Genomic DNA, 22,492 nt, shown 5'->3' with positions numbered 1-22,492 from the left:
AGTTAAAAAATTTAATCAGCAGTTAAAAATGTAATCTAACTCTAAATAATTTTTAAAAAATAACGGTCTTACCATAGAATCAGGTTAAAAATGTAATCTTCAGTCACCTGTGAAGTTATTCTTCTTGGAATAATTTAAATGTGCTGCAGAGGAATCTATCTTTGTCACCAAATAAAAATTGTATTCAAACTAGTATTTCCAAAACTACATTTTACAAATATCTTGCCTATTGTATCATTGGTAAAATTAGCTCCACCAATCAGTTGGGCATTGGCAATTTTTATTTGGTGCAGAACATTTTTACATTACTTTTGCTGGTCTAGAACCGATTTAATGCTGTGCCCAGCATTGCTGATGCGTCAACATAAAACTCTGTCCTCTATTACTGCTCCCCAACCCACTCATAAAATATCATTTTAATAGATTATTTCATCTGCATACATCATGCCTAACTATACCGATTACAGATTTCAAACGTCTTAATATAATTTAATTCCAGACGGATTGGTTTAATCGCTGGTCAAGCACTGTTTTTACTGATCACCTCTTTCTGGCACGCACAGAGAAAAAATAATTCAAGTAAAATAGTTTGTAAAATTCATGTGGGTATGTAGATAGCATTGGAAAAATTAACTGTTTGAGCCTTCCAATCTTCCTGCCAAGGCATCAGTGGAGAACAGCCAGCTAGGTACATGCTGCACTCAGAGCAGGATCCAGGTCGATTAATGCCACGGAATCATCATTTCAAAGTAGTGAATATTTAAGTTTAATGCTGTTGGAAATTAAAAATCAGCCAGATTTTAGCATTCTCCACAGTTATTTTTCACAACTTCATCTGTTTATGCCATAACCCTGTTTTCCTATTTCAGCTCTTTCACAGCTCATCTGTACTCATCACCGTTTCTCACTCTCGATATCTATTTATGTTCTAAATCGGTGTTGCTCTGAAAAATTCCATACATGTTTGCATCCAGAGCTTTATGGAAGGAGGATTTGAATTAATTAATGAATGAATGAAGAATGTAATTGTCATGAAATTAAAATACAATGTATAGATACATTGAAATTTTGATCTGTTGAAGCTTCCCAGGTACACACTAACAATTTAAGTATAATTGACACATTTGACAACAAAAAAAAACAAATATAAAGAGGAAAAAAAATTGCAGAAGCTCATGGCTTTTTTTTCAGCCTTGCTTTGTAATTTCATAATTAGAAGGTTTAAAATTTAAATGGCATACACGCCAAGTGTTAACAAATGGCATTTAACAGCAAGCAGTACCTCTAATGCCAACATAATGTTCCTGATTTTCTGCATCCAATTTCAACTGCTGATGTCCAAATAATTACCTTCTGGTTTCACTTAAAACCTGGATGCTAATAAATCTCCTATCACGTGAAACAGTTTAAACAAATTCCCCATAGAATATTTCAGATGTGAATTTTATGAACAGCAACTTTTGATACTCCATCCAGAGGTGGATAAATGTAGCTTCAAATGCTCATACAGAAACAGTCCGATATTCGCATATTGTTGAACAAAAATTTTAAATTTACAAATATGGCTGCGCCATGTTCACATATTTAATTATTGATGAAATAAAGGTACTACCAGATTCATCCAGTTCCCCCAAGAGACACAGATTAAGGCCTTCCAACAACTTGTGTGATAATGTTTTCAAATATATTTATCTCAAGAGAGATGCGGAGACTCTGTCACTGAGTATGTACAAAACAAATACTGATAATTTTTTGGATATTATGGGAATCAAGGCTAATATAGGAAACTGGAACTGAGGTAAAAGGTCAGCTGCGATATAACTGAATGGCTGAGCAGGCACAAGGTTTCAATCACTGACTCCTGCTATTATGTCCCTGTGTCCCGTAGTGCATAAAGTATTTAACACATCAAAATTAGCATGAAAATTTTATAACCAACTGAAAAATTATCATGTAAATCTTTTTTAAATTGATTTTTAAACAGAATACAAATTAACTTTTCACTTCCAAAGCAATTCATTGACTTTTTTTCCATAAAATCTATAGCAGCACATTTCCAAAGCATAATTTCATTATGCAGTAAAACCCTTGGTATTTGGAATTCAAGGAACTAGTAAAAAAAGGGAAAATAAATTTAAAAATTAAAATAAATAAGAATAAAATAATAGGTTAAACATACATGAAGTTTAAAATTGTAAAAGTAAATGTTCTCTGAACTAACGCATAAAATATTACAAAACATTCACCCAACGGAGTGGCTTGGTTAGGCTTTGCTCGTAGCAGCTGTCTGAATAAAGTTGTGTGAAACAACAATGGCATCGCCCAGGATGAAGACCTGGTTGATGCCACTTGCCGTTGGGGTGGCTCTCTTACAATGTCTCCTTATCTCTGTTTACTAAATCACTCCAGTCAGAGACTTTATCTGTAAACTTGGTGAAGGGGGCAATAATTATCACTTATTGTTCATCTTTCAGGCAGCTCTGTGGAAGGGGAGGAAGTTACAAATACAGCAATGGTTAAATGTTTTCAAAGAATGTAACTGAAAATAAAGTAAAGTGCTTTAAGGTTTATATATTCATGCAAGTGAAGTTTTTTCAGTGTCCGTACAGGATAGTATGTTGTCTTTTCAACAGTTTATTTTTAATATTGTAAGAGCAAGACTCAAGCAACTGGAAAATATACTTATAGGTGCTGGGTACCAGAGGTTTAACTGCACTAATGATGTGTGAATAGTTCTCTGTAGTCAAATGTTTCCCATTATACAAACTTTTACAAACTGAAGGCATCTATTAAATAAATGCACATTTCCAAAACTTAGTGTCAATTTCCACAATCCAAGTAGACCAACAGTGCAAATATAACTAGCTATTTTTGAATGGCCCAGCACTTGATGGGCAGAATGGCCCAATACTGCTCCTATGCCTTATTGTCTTATTTTGTAAGAAAAATTGCATTTACTGCAAGGTACTGAAATATATAGTCTATGGAGCCATCTGGAGGATGTTCAATGTAGTTTTATTCTCAAACTAAGAAACCTCTCGATTTGTCTCTCACACATACACCATTAATTTTGTATCATCTTGACAGCATTTATTCCATTTTATGCTGGAATATGGAGTACAAGTTGACTATTTCCCCACTGGATATGCATTAAGTTAAAAGGTTACATAATGTATTGGCTAAGATCATAGATTTTGTTTGGGGGGAAAAAATGGAAGAATTTGATAGGCAAGAGAAAACAGAATTGGAGGCTGAGGATATGAAGATGCTGAGTAAGTGCTTAGTCCAAACTGAAGGTGTGATGTCAGGTTAATGGGATAAGTAATTCATTATAAATTTAGACCTACAGCACAGTAACAGGCCATTTCAGCCCAAGAGCTCGTACCGCCCAATTACACCCAATTGACCTACAACCACTGGTATGTTTTTGAAGGGTGGGAGAAAAATGGAGCCACTGGGGGAAACCCACACAGACACAGGGAGAACGTAAAAACTCGTTACAGACAGCGCGGGATTCGATCCCAGGTCCCAATCACTGGTGTTGTAATCTTTGGCTTGGCTTCGTGGACGAAGATTTATGGAGGGGGTAAAAAGACCACGTCAGCTGCAGGCTCGTTTGTGGCTGACAAGTCCGATGCGGGACAGGCAGACGCGGTTGCAGCGGAAAATTGGTTGGTTGGGGTTGGGTGTTGGGTTTTTCCTCCTTTGCCTTTTGTCAGTGAGGTTGGCTCTGCGGTCTTCTTCAAAGGAGGTTGCTGCCCGCCAAACTGTGAGGCGCCAAGATGAACGGTTTGAGGCGTTATCAGCCCACTGGCGGTGGTCAATGTGGCAGGCACCAAGAGATTTCTTTAGGCAGTCCTTGTACCTTTTCTTTGGTGCACCTCTGTCACGGTGGCCAGTGGAGAGCTCGCCATATAACACGATCTTGGGAAGGCGATGGTCCTCCATTCTGGAGACGTGACCCATCCAGCGCAGCTGGATCTTCAGCAGCGTGGACTCGATGCTGTCGACCTCTGCCATCTCGAGTACTTCGACGTTAGGGATGAAAGCGCTCCAATGGATGTTGAGGATGGAGCGGAGACAATGCTGGTGGAAGCGTTCTAGGAGCCGTAGGTGGTGCCGGTAGAGGACCCATGATTCGGAGCCGAACAGGAGTGTGGCACACAAAACTCAAAACGGTCAACCAGTTTACCTATCTCGGCTGCACCATTTCATCAGATGCAAGGATCGACAATGAGATAGACAACAGACTCGCCAAGGCAAATAGCGCCTTTGGAAGACTACACAAAAGAGTCTGGTAAAACAACCAACTGAAAAACCTCACAAAGATAAGCGTATACAGAGCCGTTGTCATACCCACACTCCTGGTGTTGTAATAGTATTACACTAACTGCTACACTATCTGTGCCACCCAAAGACAAACATTACTTTTTTTTAAACCAACCACTCCTCCAACGTTGTCCACAGTTAGCGACCTAGAGTGGAGCAGGGTTCTTCTCAGGACTGAAAAGCCAACAAACATGACTTAAAGACAAACATGTCGATTAACTGTAGCATAAGGCAGACGAAAAGTGATCAGAGAAAGTATATACCCTCAAAATGGGTGAGCTCTCAAATTCTATAGCTTTATGATAGAAGATATATGCAGCCAGCATGAAGGCCTTAGGGAAAATGGGTTATATTACTTATTCATCATTTAATGTAATGCTGCAGGACAGATATATAATTCAGTAGTTATTGAAAACTGGTAAAGTCAAGTTACTTTTATTTATCACTCATACCATGCTCGCATGGTAAAGATGAGATAGTGTTTCTCCAGGACCGTGGAGTATATTTACATAAACATAAGTTAGAAGTTAAACACATTAAAATATTAAAATGATAAGACTTATACAGTAAAAGTCCACAGTACACTATCCACATCTGAGAATTCAAGAGCCTGATGGCTTAGGGGAAAAAAACTGTTGCCCAATCTGGACGAAAGGGCCCGAGACCTGCAGCACTTCCTACCAGATGGCAGAAGGGAGAACAGTTCATATGAGGGGTGTGTGGAGCCTTTCACAATGTTAATTGCCTTTCACCTGCATTGGGTGTTGCAGATATCCTTCATGGTAGGAAGAGAGACCCAATGATCTTTTCCGCTAACTTCAATATCCTCTGTAGGTTCTTTTGGTCCGAGGTGGTCCAGCTTCCAAACCAGGCGGTGATGCAGTTGCATAGGATGCTCTCAATACATGCTCTGTAGAATTATAGTGAGGATGGAGGGTGGGAGATGAACTTTCCTCAGCCTTCATGGGCTTTCTTGGCTATGGAGCTGGTGTTAAGGGACCAGGTGAGATCATGGACAAACCAAGTTATTATTGAAAGGCACTTGTATGGCTATCAGCCTGAATATTGTCCAGGTCTTGCTGCAGTTGGTTGTGGACTGCTTCATTGGTTCAATTATCAGTGAACATCACTCCTTTTGATCTTAAAGATCAAAACAAACAAAGTGCAAAGCAAACAATACATTAGCTCTTTAACTGCTTTTCAGACTATTGGTCTGAACATTGCTTTTTTTTGAAATAAAAAATTGACATTTAGCCAGTTGCAAAGCTACCTCATTTTGCCTACTGTTTTTAGAGATGGGAGCTTTTCAGTATATTCCAATCACCAATTCCAATTTTGTTTCAAATATATATTTTGTATATGTAAAAAAAAAAGCAGTACATTGCAAGTCATTACATATTCAAGATAAAATTTAACCCAAAAATGTGCATTCTAGAGCATAGACTTCTCTTGGAACAGAATTGCTAATGGAGGTTTTCATCGCTTGCCACTAACCTACAGATTTACACCTTCATCTAATTGCTTCATCATCATGGAGCTATCTAACCTACAATTGGAAAGTGTACTGGATTGACCCTAACAAAGGCATATTTGAATGTATTTGGTTCCTTTGAAAAAGAAAATAATTTTTGGAGCGTTATGTTTTAACTATTACACTAATAGCTGTACCACCAATGCAGGGCAAATGATAGTCATGCTCAGGGCAATCAAGACCAGAGCTGCCCAAACGTTTTTCCCCAAAGGCCAAAAACAATTGTTAGGGCATTCCAATGTGTGCAAATTTTATTTTACTAGGTTTGCACATAAATAAAATCTGCACATGGGCTCCATATTATACATATTTAGCTGTGCTTTAAGGAATATGGAGCCCTCTGCTGCACATTTAGTGTATAACAGGAACATTTAAAGCCTCAACTTCTAGTAAGCCTTCACTAGTTAGCTGCAAAACAAATATTTGCTGGAGAAGTACACACAAATGGTGAGACAAGCAAAGTGAATGCACGTGGATATGAAAAGAGATCTGGGCCATACGCAGGCCAATTGAACTAACTCAGATAGGCACGTTGGTCAGCATGGATGAATTGGGCAGAAGGACTTATCTTAGGGCTGAATATTTCTGTGACTATCTGTAGCATTTGTAATGTGGCTGGATAACCACAGCGTAGCAGTTGCTTTCTTCCATTGAAATAGCAGTTTAATAGCTTTGGATCTCAGAGAATATTTGTGCCTGTTTGGATTACTATCTCACCATTTGGGAGATGCAATATTGAATATTTAATAATTTTTCTACACCCACATTACAAAATTTAAACAGGTAGTAAATGGTGAGAAGCATGCAGAATAATACAAGAACCTCTTAAACACACAAGTAGACTGAAGTTAGGTGAGCTTAGTTTTGCTTGAATACGTGCCACTGACTGAAATGGCAGACTTTCGAGTGCTGTATCAAGAAATGGGTAACAGAGTTAATGACCAGCAATAATAAAATATTGGTGTCGACTCTGTGAAGATTTGTGCATGTCAGCACAAATGATGTCGGAAAAAGGAGGCAGGAAATCCTCAAGCCAGAAAAGCTGGAAATTGACCCTCAATAACCTGAGGCATCCACCAACTTTGAGTTCTGGCTGCGCTAGTTTGAAGCATTCCTGCAGGCCTACTCTACCATTGTGCAATCGGAGACCAACAAACTGCAAGCGCTGCACTCCTGAGTCAGCGCCCTGGTGTATTCCATGATCAGGGATGCTACATCATACCAGGAGGCCATGGATATCCTCAAGGGACAGTACCTGCGTAAAATAAATGTTGTCTACACCAGACACCTCCTTGTGACTCAAAAACAACAACCCTGCGAGTCTGACGTCGAATATCTTTGGGATCTGCGAGCACTCAGCAGGGCCTGTGAATGCAAGGCCATGTCCGCTGCAGAGAATACAGAGAACCTAATCTGGGATGCCTAAATTGCGAGGATCAGGTCAAACAATGTCCGATAGAGACTCCTGGAGTTTGTGGAGAGCAGTTGAGGTAGCAGGTACACTGGAGGTGGCTCTCCAGAACATGGAGGCCTACTTTTCTGTCAACGCAGCCGCCTCGTGGTTACCCCAGGTGCTACCATCTTGAGACGTGCAATCACCCCTTCACTCCACTAATGACTCAACCACAGCAGCAGTGTTCTGCGACCACCTCCTGCCACATTCATCTGGCTCCAGTTCTTCTGTGGCCTGGGCAAGCAGCAGAGGAAATGTTGCTCAGTGAAGGATTCAACATGCTCCAGTTGTGGGAAGAATGGCCAATATACCAAAGTCTGCAAGTCCAAACCCCTTCTTAGCAGCGCCACGTGAGGATCATGGGGGCTGCCGTCCTGGACACCATTATTACCAGGCCAGCAGCGCCATGAGCGATCCGTGGGGGCCGTCATCTTCAGGACCCAGTTTCGCCATGTGTGGGTTGTGGAGGCCATCATCTTGGGCACCATCTTCAGGATCCGGCAGTGCCGTGTGCCACTGCCACCACCCACGACAGCGATGTGCAGTGACCCAACACTGGCCTCCATCATGCTCAGCCCGGACAGGTCGATGATGGATATTTAAGTAAACAGTCATGTGATGAGCTGTTTATTTGATAGTGGACCAGAGGATCACCAGTCTACAGAGTTTGAGGTGGATGGCTGGCTCTATCACTTCCTATGGGTCCTCTTTGGTGTCACAAATGGCGTTTCAGTCTTCCAGTGGGAGATGGACCAAATGGTGGGTCAGTTCGAGTTACAGACTACCTTCCCGTATCTTGATATCACCAACATTTGTGCCCACGACCTGCAGGACCACAACGCCAATCTCCAGAAATTACTCGAAACAGCCAAACTCCTTAACCTTACATATAACAAGGCCAAGTGCGTGCTTCGCACAATCTGTCTGGCCATCCTTGGCTGTGTTGTGGAGAATGGAGTCATTGGCCTAGACCCAGACTGCATGCGGCCGCTTCTGGAGCTTCCCCTCCCACATAGCCTCAAGGCCCTGAAGAGGTAACCTCGGGTTCTTTTCTCATCATGCTCAATGGGTGTTCAATTATGCGGACAAAGCCTGCCCCCTCATCAAATCCACATCCTTCCCCTTGGCGGTGGAGGCCCATGCTGCCTTCAATCGCATTAAGGCAGATATCGTTAAGCCCACAATGCATTCTGTGGACAAATCTTCCCCATTTCAGATGGAAAGCGATGTATCAGACTTCGCCCTAGCAGCAATTCTTAACCAGGCAGACAGGCCAGTAGCCTTCTTTTCATGTACCCTACAGGGCCACAAGATTCGGCACTCCTCGGTCAAGAAGGAGCCCCATGCTATTGTCAAGGCATTGCGGCACTTGCGCCATTACCTAGCTGCTAAGAGATTCACCCTGCTGACTGATCAACACGTAATTGCGTTCATGTTTAACAATCAGCAGCAGGGTAAAATCAAAAATGACAAAATACTGAGGTGAAAGTTTGAAATGTCCACCTATAATTATGATATTCTGTACTGGCCGGGGAAATGTAATGAGCCGCTAGACACCCTGTCCCACAGGAACTGTGCCAGCGCAATGATCACTGCCATTCCAGAGTTACCAGGTTTTTTTCATTTTGTCAAAGCATGCAACCTGCCATACTCCATTACAGGTCCATGACAAAGAACTGCCAGGTCTGCGCTGATTGCAAGCCACACTTCTACCAGCCAGACAGGGCACAATTAATTAAAGCCACTGCCCCTTTGAGCGACTCAGTGTCAATTTTAAAGGACCCCTGCCCTCCACTGACCACAATGTGAATTTTCTAAACATCATTGATGAATACTCACATTTTCTATTTGCTATCCCCTGCTCTGACATGTCTGCTGCCAAAGTCATCAAGGCCCTGCACTGCCTCTTCACTCTGTTTGGCTTCCCCAGTTATATCCACAGTGACTAGCGGCCATCTTTTATGAGTTATGAGCTGCGCCAATACCTGTTGGCCAGAGGCATTGCCATAAGCAGGACTAGGAGTAACTGGCACGTGAAGAGGGAGAATGCTAAGGTCTGGAAGGGAGTCCTTCTAGCATTGCTGACTAAGGGCCTCCCAGTCTCTCACTGGCAAGAAGTCCTCCCAGATGCACTCGACTCCATCAGGTCCCTGTTAATGTATGGCCACAAATGCCACACCACATGAACAAATATTTTCCTTTCCCAGGAAATCTGCATCTGGGACAATACTACCTATGTCGCTAGGTCCCGTCCTACTCTGGATGTATGTGAAGAGCCATAAGTCTGACCCCCTGGTCGAAAGGTCCACCCCCTCCAATGCCAACCCCCAATATACCTACATGGCATACCCTTACGGACTCAATGACACCCTTTCTGTCAGGGACTTGGTTCCCTTAGGGGGTCTGGAGACCACAGCTGTTCCCTCCACATCTCCCTTACTGTGGAATACTCACGATGCACCTGACTCCTAGTATCCTGCCTCCCAAGGGAGGTTACACTGGACTCATTGGTGCCTACCCAACACCAGGACACTGGACTCATTGGTGCCTACCCACCACCAGAACACTGATAAGTACGTACAGGCACATCAGACCGTCCAGGACCCTGCTGCAGCACCACAGCCAAAACGAATGCTACGATGGTCCCAGGCCACACCACCTGAAAGAATGAACTTGTGACTTTGAATTATAACCTTGTAAGTTCCACTTCACCCTTAGACTCTTTTTAAAAACAAGGGGTAAACCATTGTATGTATAATTGTCTGGTCAGCCACACCTATTGGCCGGTTGTTCCTGTGACCCCTCCCCACAGGCTCCTGTATAAAGGTGACTGTTCCACAGCCCCCTACAGCTCTGTGCAGGATAACCAACCAGAATGGATGTGCTTGTGAATAATAGCCTATTGGTTTCTCTAAAATAGTATTTTGAATAATTGATGATTCATCAGTGGGCTCACCCTACCATTTTATTCAGGCTCCTCATATAAAGGCCTCAGGCATAACATTAGTTATGAACCTTTGCATAAAAAATGCTGAGTGACCTGCTGAATTTCTCCAACACTTAAACTCCATCTAAATCAGTGGTTCTCAACCTTTTTCTTTCCACTCAATCTTTTTCTTTTCTTTCTTTGGCTTGGCTTCGCGGACGAAGATTTATGGAGGGGGTAAAAAGTCCACGTCAGCTGCAGGCTCGTTTGTGGCTGACAAGTCCGATGCGGGACAGGCAGACACGGTTGCAGCGGTTGCAGGGGAAAATTGGTTGGTTGGGGTTGGGTGTTGGGTTTTTCCTCCTTTGCCATTGGTGCTCTATGATTAGTAAGGGATTGCTTAAGGTAGGATGTGAGTGGGAAGGAAGGTTGAAAAATCACTGCTCTAGACCCAATTGTTATTGAAATATTTTGCTTGATAAAAATTGTCATTGCCCATTTCCTTTGGAGTTATGAAACCATGCACATAACGAGTCAATTAGGGACAATTAAAACAGTAGTTTTCAAACTTTTTCTTTCTGCCCACATACCACCTTAAGCAATCCCTTACTAATCACAGAGCATCGATGACATAGGGAATTCTTAAAGTGGTGTGTGAGTGGAAAAAGGTTGAGAACCACTGATCTAAATGACGGTTTGTTTACCTCCACACCCTCAGATTACATTATTGCCCTTGATTAAATCTATATCCTGTAAAACCAAGATAATATTGCTTCTGCCCAACAGAAGTATTTACCTGCTGTATTAGTCACTGATACAAGGTAAAAGCCTAGATTTAAATCCATTATGCAAACAAGTGTCTTTCTTAGTTTGAATGTCACCAATATTTATAATGTCTAAAGACCTTCATTGGCCAAATTGTACAATAGTGAATGTTTGGGTGCAGCAATTAATGTCATTAATCAAAAATGTCTTAATTTGCATAGAATGACATGAGTTGTGTAGCAGCTCATACCCAAGTATATTTATTTAGCTTTAAATAAATCTATTGAGTATCTAATAAGATTGTATACAGTATTATGCTCATTCAAATATCTTACTGGCAGATTTATAAAAGAATGATAACAGTTGATGAAAAAGACTGCATAAAGAATTCTGCAAAGTTAAGCCAGTGAAAATATTTGAAAGTTGAGGCTGCACTAAATCATAAAAGGCCAGATTTTGCAGTTCTTCTACCAGAATCATTACCCTAAGCTGTCCCTTCCACTAGACACTAAAACTGAATTCCAAACTGCTCATACCAGAAACAATGCAGTAGAGTAAATGTATGCTGCAAAGTTGCACACAACTTGGCGGGTTTTTAAACATTCGTGATATCTACTGTTATTTAAAACTATTTAAAATGAATTTTAAAATTAAATATTAAAAATACAAAAGTTAAAAGTTTAAAAAGACACCTAGCAAATATTATCTACAAATTTGTCATTGACACCACAGTTGTTGGCAGAATCAGACGGCAATGATCAAGCATACAGGAGGGAGATAGATCAGCTAGTTGAGTGCTGTCACAACAACCTTGCATTCATTAGCAAAAGTAAGGAGATGATTGTGGACTTCAGAAGAAAATCAATAGATCATGAAACAGTCCTCATTGAGGGGTCAGCAGTGGAGAGGGTCAAGATCTTCAAATTCCTGGGTGATAACATCTCTGAGGATCTGTCCTGGAGCCTCCTTGTTGATGCAATCATGAAGAAAGCTCACCAGTGGCTATACTTTGTGAGGAGTTTGAGGAGATTCAGTACGTCTGCAAAGATTCTCAAAAATTTCTACAGGGGTACCATGTAAAGAATGCTGGCTGGTTCCATCACTGTCTGGTATAGAAATGCCAATGTTCAGGATAAGAAAAAACTCTATAGGGTTGTTAATTTAGCCTGTGACATCAGGGTCACCAGCCTTCACTAATCTAAAGACAGTCTCTAAAGAAAGCAGTCTCTATCCTCAGAGACCCCCACCATCTAGGCCAGGCCCTCCACTCTGCTACCATTGGGAAAAAGGTACAGGCTGCTGAAGACGAGTGCTCAGCAGAACAAGGGCAGCTTCTTCCCTTCTACCATCAGATTCCTGAATGATCAATTTATCACAGACACTGGCTTACTTTGATCTTTTCTTTTTCTTGCACTATATTTATTTATTTTTTAAGGTGGTTTATATAAATATTTACACAGTGATGCTGCCACAAAACAACAAATTTTGTGACCCATTTATGACAATAAATTCTGATTCTCATTCTGTTTGCTACCACTGAAATTAATGAGGATTCATATCTTGAACCTGACAATAACTGGTCATATTCACCAATCTACAATTATGTTTCTTGTCTTTTCTGTGAAAGACCACTCACTCCAATAGAATAATTGGGCAATGATATTACTGGTCACAGAATTCATGGAAAATAAAAAAAAATCACTGTTATTACTTTTAGTGGCTCCGATACAAATATTCTCCTGATCTTCAACCTATTAGAAAGCAGAATATTATAAATCTAAAATATGCTTTAAAAATTGAAGATTGGAAAAATAGCCCTGATATTTGCACCATTTAAAAAAAACATTTAGTTAAAGCTTCTTATCAAATAGAAAACAATTTCATCACCACTTTCATCTAAACTTTGATAAAGTTCGTTCATAGCAGTGCTTCATAACAGTTCATACCTGAAATTTCTCCACAGGGCCTACATTAATACCATTAATCTCCAACAAGGACAATAACATATCAGTGAGTGTACATCAGTTCGAGAATAAACCTATGCATTCAACCAAGAATTTTTAGAAAAAGTGCATCTTCCTAAAGGCGAATCAATAAATTTACATTAAAAAATCTGCCCCTTTGGTTGTGGCCAGAGATTTACAAACAATGCCAATTTCCGATGTAAGAAAATATCTGGATGCATACACTATTCAGCCTTTTTAAAATCGTAAATACATCAACTACTAGACAAGCACAAAATGCTCAAAATACTCGGGTGGTCAGACAGCCTTTATGAAAAGAGTAACAAAGTTAAATATTCAAGTTAAAGACTCTTTCTGCATATGCTCCCTGAACTGCAAAGTGCATTTCCAGCATTTTCTGTTTGATTTCACATTTACACCATGTGCAGATTTTGATTTTGTGTCAACTTATTACTCCAAAGCCATTAACAGGAAAGATTTTTATGAAAACCAAATCTTTATTTGTAAATGCTATTTTCATATCTTTCTGGGGAAAGAAATGAAAATAGTCCAACAAATAAAGTTTCTCCATTTTAACTGACTAATCCTAGGCATGAGACAAAATTATGCAGGGAACTCAGGTTTCCCTGTCCAGATTACGATGTTGAGTTCTATTTAGATCTATTACCGCTTAATGGGTTGATTAGCATCAGCCACTGGTTTGAACTGAATACAGAAGGAATGACAGCAACCACAAGGCTATATATCCTTTGTCCAACAACCATCATATCTACTGAGCTTAAAGTAGCTAGCTTTGGAGGAGCCAGAACAACCAATAAGAACAGGGTGAAATATACAGCTAAGGTGAAGGATTTTGAGAGATGGATTCCCCATCAAATTAGGGAAAGAACCTGTCATTGAATGAAAGGACCTCTCAGGGTTGCAGTGGCCTCTCTTGAACTACAACTGTAACTTTTACTGTGTGTCTTCCAATTTATCTGGAGATATACAATTGATTATGTACATAAAAGCATAACGTACTAACACCAAAGGTTTCTTTGGGGGGGGGCCGAGGTAGGCGGTGGGCAGAGATAAGAAGAGATAAGGGCAAATGCGCTCAGCATCCAGTTACATTTGCCTACGGATGCTATCTGTTTGCAGATCATAGGCAAGTAAAAACGGAGTACCCATAAAATGCTATGATTGACTCTGCTCCTGGTGCTGCAATAATAGGTAGGTCTAGCTACATTTGCTGGGAAACATTACAATTTGGTTGAACTTTATGACAGCACATGTTCCTCATGGTAAAGCCTGTTGAAGAATAGCTTTGAACACAAATTAATCAGGAAGTAGCCTGCACAGATTGTCCTCCAGACCCTGTAAGATAAGAATTTCCCTATACATAGTGTCTAAGTAGTTTGGCTGAATGCCTATTTACCAAAACTTTCAATTAAGTGCAAACACCTTGCCCGGTTGGTGGTGAGACAAGCTTTCTTACGCTGACCATTCATGTTACGCTGACCATTCATGCAGTTGAACATTCATGCCACACATAGTCCTCAAAGTATTGGGAGATCATCAACCACATGCCTCTAGAATGTACATTTCTCAAGAAGGTACACAAAGAGATTAAATATTTTTATTGTTGAGATTCATCATGTTTATCACAAGCCACTGTGGTCCTGTGATATTTTCCCAAGGACACAGATAGAAACACACAACAGATATCAACTGCTGCTGGAAGATTTTCAACTTGTCTCTTTAGTCTGCTCAAAACACGGGCCTTCCAATGCAAGGAGCTGACCACTAACAGATGCGGAAACGGTATACTGAGGGACAGTGTTGCTACAAAGGCTCTCTGGGGTAAGGCCTGAGTCCTGCCGCCACTGCACACCGACAAACTCGAACATGTGTAAAAACCTCTGGAATTAATTGCCAATGTTGTACAGACGAAAAAGAAAACTGATATAACATAGGGCACGTCCACATGAAATGATAACATTTTGCACTGTGAATGGCAAAGTACAAGTCTGTGCAGATTTTAATGAAGTATACTTCAGAGAAAAAAATGGTAAAACAGGACTCTGTTCAGGGGCCTAATCCCTGGAAATATAAACCAAGAAAGAGATCAGTTGCTGCTGTAACAACTATCAACAACGAGTCTACCAACAGAAGGAACTCTACAGCTGTTGCTTGTCAATTAGCACACTCCAAGTTTCAAGAGTTTATGCTGCAGGACATACTCAAGGAAAGTGCATCCTATGCAAATCAGCTCGGGAGAAAGCCATTACGTTACACCCACAAAGGTCCTTAGCACAAATCACACGAGAGGGCAAAGTTTATATGATGATTTTGTCATAAAAATAAGAGGATTCAATGTGTGACTCTATGTATGAATGTAGTGGTTGTTTGTTTTGCTTGATGAACTGTAAAGGCACATTTTTTCATAGAAATACTGAAACAAATTTTTTGTTAAAATTAAATCTTTTATTGTTGAGTTATATATAATCTTTTTACCATCAAATGAGAGAAGTACAAAAAATGCATAAGAACACACGACTATAGTTTTCCAAAACAAGTTAACTTGGATAAATACCAATCCTTCAATGTCATTCTGTCTAAATACTCAAACTTAGTCTTCACAACATTCAAGGTGGTAACGAATTACCACCTTCTCAAGGCAAAAAGAACAACTAGATCCCAAAAATGGACAAATAAAGCCAAGAACAAAGCAAATCTAATTTTGCAAAAGTTGTTCTCTATTGGCCCTTGCAAATGTTTATTTTCTTTGCTGGTAACTATTGCTTAGTTATATAACTATAGTTTAAAAAGTTACAAAAATTAATAGGCATGTGGTCTATATTTTACATTTCAACAATGAGAAGAGTTTCACTGTATGACACACAATTTTTGTTATGCACACATTGTGGAATTATCATTATAACACTTAACAACATACATCAAGATGGCCTGACTACAAAAATTCATCTGTTTCACCACACAGGGAAGGTTAAATTAAAATATGTATGAGCATTCTTCATTATTTCTGCTCTAGCAAAGCAAAGTATTATGCAGTATTTCCTGAGGGCAACATTTAAAAAGTACCTTCTGGAGGTTCTTCTCTAAGATACGGTGGAACATCTTCCTGAATGGTATCTGCCACATCTGTCAAATCTGCCATGCTTTCCATTATTTGAACGTGTCTTTCTGGTCCCTATTTAAAATAAAAACCAATACAACAAGTTAAAACAACTGAAGAGCACCAGGTTTATCAAAAACTCCAAAGGTTCTTCTTTTCTCATATTCCATATTCAAATTAGTTTATTTAAAAACAAACACAGCCAAAGGAATTCCAGATTATTGGAAGTACTCTCGAATGACAATGATGTGGGCCTCAGATAGGACAGCACAGGCTTGAACAAGCAGCACTGCACAATACAGCTAAATATAAAAAAGGAAAAACATTAAATAGTATACTTTATAAATTGTGTATAGTATATTCATATATTTTATGTGCATTAACTTATAAAAGTATGAAAATATAATTATTTTCATTATCATCTAGCAAAGAAGGTGGACAAGATTTTTCATTTTAAAGAAGATGAGTAGGCGGATGAATGCGTATTCTTAAATGGCATCCCCGTGTATCTTACAGATGAGTCAGCACCACAAATCTTTACAGTACAAAAGTCAAATTCATCTTTATATATGCAGTATGACTTGGCAACTTACCCTAATTTTCAAGGCAGATTTCTTAAGTCTAGTTCTGATTAAAATTTGTGCCTGTGGAGAATTTATGTGCAGATGCTGGAACCTGAAGCTAGACAAAATCTGCTGGAGGAATTCAGTGGTTTGAGCAGCAGTGAGAAAATAATTATAATGTTCATTATCATATACATTGTATAATGTACATATACACCGAAGTTATTACTTCCTGTAGTTGAATAAGTACTTGGTGAAAAACGTCGCCTTTTATTGAGATGGGGGATGTGGAGAAGCTAAGGTCAAGTGAGCAGAGTGGGAGGGGTGAACAGAAGTAGTAGATTGCCAGAAGCCAGACAAAGGAAGAGAGAGGAAAAAAAACAAAGGGGACAGGTAGTGGAAGACAAGTCAAAAAGAATGAACTACTTTCCAACTCAGCAAGTTAGCCTGCCAAATCCAGATGAAGGATCTCAACACAAAAGCATTAACTGTCTCTTTCCATCCACAGATGCTCTCTGACAGTTAAGTTCCTCACTTGCAAGTTTTTGCCTCTATTACCCCACATTCTATGAAGAGATGGCCATCACAGGATTTCTGTTCATTTGGCGAACTGTCCAAATTGTCCAATTCCTCATCAACAGTAATGATTCACTTGCAAGTTTACCCAAAGAGCAGTGTGCTGCAGAGCCACAAACCAAGAGTAGAAAATTGCCATTTGGCTGGGTACCTCCTTTTTCAACTGGAATAGACATTTGATAGGCCATATCATAAATTTTCTGATTCTATGACTGTATCACACTGTAATATTACTTTGTTGATGTGGACACCAAGGGAGTTTGAGTAAATTGACATTTAAAACTGGCACAATTAACTCACTGGTTTCATATCAACAAAATATCATTGTAAACAACTGTCACAATCTATTCATTACATGGAAACTTTCTGCAGACCACACCTAAACATTCTCTGGAAAGGCTTAACAGTGAGGTGTAGTGCTTTACATTACAATCAAAATTATAGAGAAAGTAAAGGAAAAATTTCCTGTTGTACTGGATCCGGGATCAGTGTGACCATATTTATTTCCATTTGATAAAGAACCAGTTTATGAACAGAAATTCAAGTTAGTTAAACAAACAAACATGTAAGCAATTTTTCAATGTGTAAATATAGCTGTAAAATTTAGTGCCATCAAGGCCCAAATTTATGCCACATGCTCAAGTAAATATGTTTGTAGGAACAGTATTGATGGCAAACTGTGTCACAGCTAGAAAGATGTCAAGTATCCCATCAGATTGTGGCTGGACATTTTGTTGGCTAGAAAGAGATGCTGGGAATCAAAAACAAAGAGCAGTGAAGGAAGGACACTTGATCTTTGCTCAACTGAAAACAAAGGAAAAGAAAGCAGAGATAGTTTTAAATACCATCGCACTATGAGCCATCCATAGTACAGAACACAAAATGGAGATGTTTTGGGAGCTGACATCTTGTGAAAGGGATAGGCTGACAATTAAGGAAACAAAGATCGAGTCACCATGGAACAGTCAGGCAGAACTTGAAGGAATTAAAGGAACACATACTTTTATGGATAAGGACTTAAAGCCATATAGTTTGTAATAAAGGACAACACAATGCATGTAAGGATACAAAGCATGTAAGGATAAGAAATGTGTAAAACATCGCATGAGATAACCAAAGACAGTGACTCTGGAAACCAATAACCAAAGTAGACCCAAAGTGAGGGATTCAGAAAACTCACTAAGCTCAAACTCCAGCCAGGTTCACACACATGAGAATACAAGGAGTGGACTTTGGAAATTGTGAAAAGTAAACTTAGAAGATATATAACTAAAGAGTTGTGAAGTTAAAGAAATAACTAATTGTTAAAAACTACATTTGGAAACTTGAGTTGCTTGCCTAAGAACTACTGGATATTCATTGCAATTTGCTCCAGGTTATTGCTTGTTCTGTTTTATTGTTGCCCAATGAAATTGGCAACAATTGGGATTCAAAATCATAAACTGAAGGAAGGGCTAGAAGTGCTCCTTTAAAGAGTTCTTGGTATGTCATGTAAATCCAAGCAAAATGAAAGCAGCAGGCATTATGCTTTTGTCATATTTAGGGTACATAATTTTCGATTGTGGATCTCTGAACAGGTTTCACACTTCTTCTTTGCATGCTCCTTCAATTCTTACTAATTCATGGAATTTGGGAATGGCCAATATTTAATGTCCTTACTCTTATGGGAAGCTGGCGAATAGCTCTCTTGAACAGCAGCAGTTTGTAGAGTGAAGGTACAGTACTCCTACAACATTGTGAGGCAGGTTGTTCCAGATGGTTGAACCAGTGATGATAAACAATCATACATTTCCAATCATGATTGTATGTTACTTACAGCAACTGTTGTAGGCAGCAGCTAGTGATACCTCCACAGCACTGACATTATGCATAAGATATTTCAGTCAGTTCAGGAAGTAAGTAGGATATCTCCATCACAAAACTTTTAAGTTCCTTCTGCCAGCAAAAATGGTGGCAAATTTCACCCCCAGGAAGTCGCTGTTGTACTTGCCAAACATTTTAACTTGTCTAATAATAAACATGTTCATGATTAAGAAATTCAACTTTAATTTACATTTAACAGTACATGAACACATCATGAACACAATGATGTCTGTCCCAACTATGATACCAATTTAAACTGCACATCTACTGCACATGGTCTATAAACCTCCATTCCAAGCCTGTCCAAATGCCTCATAAACATTGCTATCATATCTGCTTCCACTACTGTGACAAGCCAATTTTGAATCTAATTTACAAAATCTCCATGGATTCAATATGGCTCAATCTACTGGATCGGCCTATCATAACAGTCCTTGTCAAAAACCACTCCTTCACGTATACAACCCTAGCTTCATCTAACCTTGTTACGACCTCAAAAAAGTATGTAGGACATGATATCTCCTGCACAGAGCCACAATGACTACCTCTATTAAGTTTAAGCTTTTCTCAATGCAAGTGCATCCTCTCCCAAAGAATTTTGTCCAATAATTTCCCTTGCACTGATGCAAGGTTCATTGGCCTACATCTTCCTGGTTTGCTTCTTTCCTCTTAAAAAATGTTTCAAATGTGCTGCTATTTATAGGTTTACATGCTAGATAGCATGCAAAATAAAATCTTTACTTTATCTTGGTAGGTTTTAATAAGCTTGAGCTTGAATCTCTGTCAAAGCCCCTGCAATCTTCTTTCTTGCTTCTCTCAGCAACCAGAGATAGATCTATTCAGGTCCTCGGGACTTATCCATCTTAATACTCTTCCCTTTCGATATCAATATGCCCAAGAATATCAGTGTATTTCTCTCTGATTTCACTATTCTCCATGTTTTTCTCAACATTAGCAAGGATATGATTGTGGACTTCAGGAGGAAATCAGGAGAACATGAACCAGTCCTTACTGAGAGGTCAGCAGTGGACAGGGTCAACAACTTCCAATTCCTGGGTGTCAACATCTCCGAGGATCTGTCCTGGAGCCTCCATGTTGATGCAATCATGAAGAAAGCTCGTCAGTTGCTATTCTTTGTTAGGAGTTTGAGATTTAGTATGTCACCAAAGACTCGAAAACTCTACAGGTGTATCACGGAGAGCATTCTGACTGGTATGGAAGTGCCAATGCTCAGGACAAGAAAAAACCCCAGAGGGTCGTTAACTCAGCCTGCGACATCATGGGCACAAGTCTTCACTCCATCAAGGACAGTGTCTTAAGAAAGCAGCCTCTATCCTCAAGGACCCCAACCACCCAGGCCATACTCTCTTCATTCTGCTACCATCATGGAAATGGTACAGGATCCTGGCATCAGATTTCTGAATGAACAAGGAACCATAGACGTGACTATACTTAGTCTTTTTCTTGCTTTATTTTTATGTATTTTGTGAGATGGTTTATATGTTAGCACTGTGGTGCTGCCTCCACAAAACAATGAATTTTATGAGAAGTTCACGACAATAAATTCTGATTCTCCTTGAATACCAATACAAAATACCTCGCCAACCACCTTTGGCTTTGGATATTCCCTTCTCTGTCCTTCAGTGTTCCAATCCTCTCATAGTTGACCTAATGCCTTGGAATTCTCTTAAATACTACTCACCAAGAAAATTTCATGGTCCCAGGTTTCTTTCCTGCTTCCTTTATAAAAAAGGCCCAATTTCTTAAATCTTACATATCCTTCATTTTATCCTTTTTGATTAAATTTGCAACATCTCTCATCATCCAATGTTCCCATCCTTGCCATTTTTTAAATTTCTTCATCATGAAAACAAATTGATACGGAATTCTAACCAGCTGGCCTGAAGTTGCAGTGTTACTTTTTAAACTGTTCAACATATCACAACTGAAGCACATTACACTGAATTTTATTAGACTATTATCCATTTTGAGATATAAGCTGACAGAAATATAAAAGCAAAGTCATTTCATAAATCTCTTCTTACATTTCAGTGATATCAGGATTGGAAATAATCATGAATGCTGCTCAGTTTCTCCCTCCCCAGTCACACACTGACCAACTGTGTATCCACCACTGCATACATTTGTTTAGTCTTTGCAGTATTTTACGTTTTGTCAAGAAATATTGAATGTCTATAATATTTCACTATTTTCCTCCAGAAGAAGTGGTTCTTTTGGATTTCTGGAAATTGCTCAATTAAGTTGCATATAAAAGGTTACCATACAAGATAACAGCAAATTTAAATTAGGGGTTGCAGTATGTATTGGCATAGAAAGGAGAGTAGCAAACTAACACAAAATAGACAATCTGGAAAAATATCAATAACCATCAGGTTGCCACAAGGATCAGAGCTAGGGTCTCAACTATTTCTACACAATTGTGTGGATTTTGATGAAATGGCCAATTGTATTATAACAAAATGTGCTGATGATACAAATATAGATAAGCTAGCAAGTGTGAGAAGAACACAGTTTATAAGGAGATGCAGATAGGCTAAGTGAATGGTTAAGAAGCTAAAAGATCATGAAAAATGTGAGAAGATGCAAAATTTTTTTCCCAGAATAACAAGAGCAAATTATTATTTAACAAAGTGATACCACAAAATGCTGCTGTACAAAGATTCTAATACACAAAACACAAACTCTGCAAGTATAACATTAGTTACAATAGTTAATGTCAATTCTATTGCATGTAGAGTATAAACATGGGGAGGTTTTGATACAACTATATAGGATGTGGGAGTGACCACATCAAGCTTACTGCACATATCTAAGAAAGGGCATTTCCACTGAAAGCATTGCAAATAAGATTTGGTTGATTCCTGGGTTGAAGGGATCAATGCATGAAGAAAGGTTAAGCAAATTGGTCTTTACCCATAGCAGTATACAAGAATAAGATCTAATCTTATTGAAGTATTCAAAATGCTGAGAATTAATATTTGGTGCTGAGACGATGGTTCTCCCAATAAGAGTTTCATGTACTAGGAAGTACAGTTTCAAGGGGTTACCCATTTCAACCAAAGATGAAAAGGAATTTCTTTTCTTGGAGGGTTGTTAATCTTTAGAATTCTCTTGCACCCAAGAGCTACGAAGGTGAAGACTGACATTTAAACTACACAGGAGCTAGGATCTATGGGGAGAGAGCAGGAAAATTGTAGTGACACCAAGGTTGGATTCACTATTATCTCACTGAGTGGTGGAATAGACTGAAAAGACTGATCTCCTGTCCCTCTGAACATCTTCTAACTCTGCTGAACATTTTGGACTCCGTGTCCCAGTTTTCAGGGACTACCAACAAGCCCATATATTGTGTCCTGGTTTTCCAGGACTGGTTTTATACCCAT

The 22,492-nt window shown here is 39.4% G+C and overlaps 1 protein-coding gene across 2 annotated transcripts in view; it reads right to left on the bottom strand.

Annotated features, from left to right (window-relative positions):
• The window catches only part of LOC138745306 (transmembrane protein 263), a 205,677-nt gene that overhangs the window by 180,934 nt on the left and 2,251 nt on the right, over window positions 1-22,492 (bottom strand). Inside the window, exons 1-2 of one of the 2 annotated variants that reach the window (XM_069902326.1) lie at window positions 16,680-16,860; window positions 16,053-16,161 (exon numbers count right to left, since the gene is read on the bottom strand). In XM_069902326.1, coding sequence (XP_069758427.1) covers window positions 16,053-16,137 — 85 coding nt within the window. In that variant the 5' untranslated portion in view covers window positions 16,138-16,161; window positions 16,680-16,860. Of the gene's footprint in view, window positions 1-16,052; window positions 16,162-16,679; window positions 16,861-22,492 lie in introns of those variants that run through there. The other variant, XM_069902323.1, reaches the window with a different exon arrangement.

This window comes from Narcine bancroftii, chromosome 1 (genome assembly GCF_036971445.1).
Source record: "Narcine bancroftii isolate sNarBan1 chromosome 1, sNarBan1.hap1, whole genome shotgun sequence".
NCBI lineage: Eukaryota > Metazoa > Chordata > Chondrichthyes > Torpediniformes > Narcinidae > Narcine > Narcine bancroftii.
Note: the sequence above shows the minus strand (reverse complement) of the source record. Positions and strands in the feature narration are given on the sequence as shown.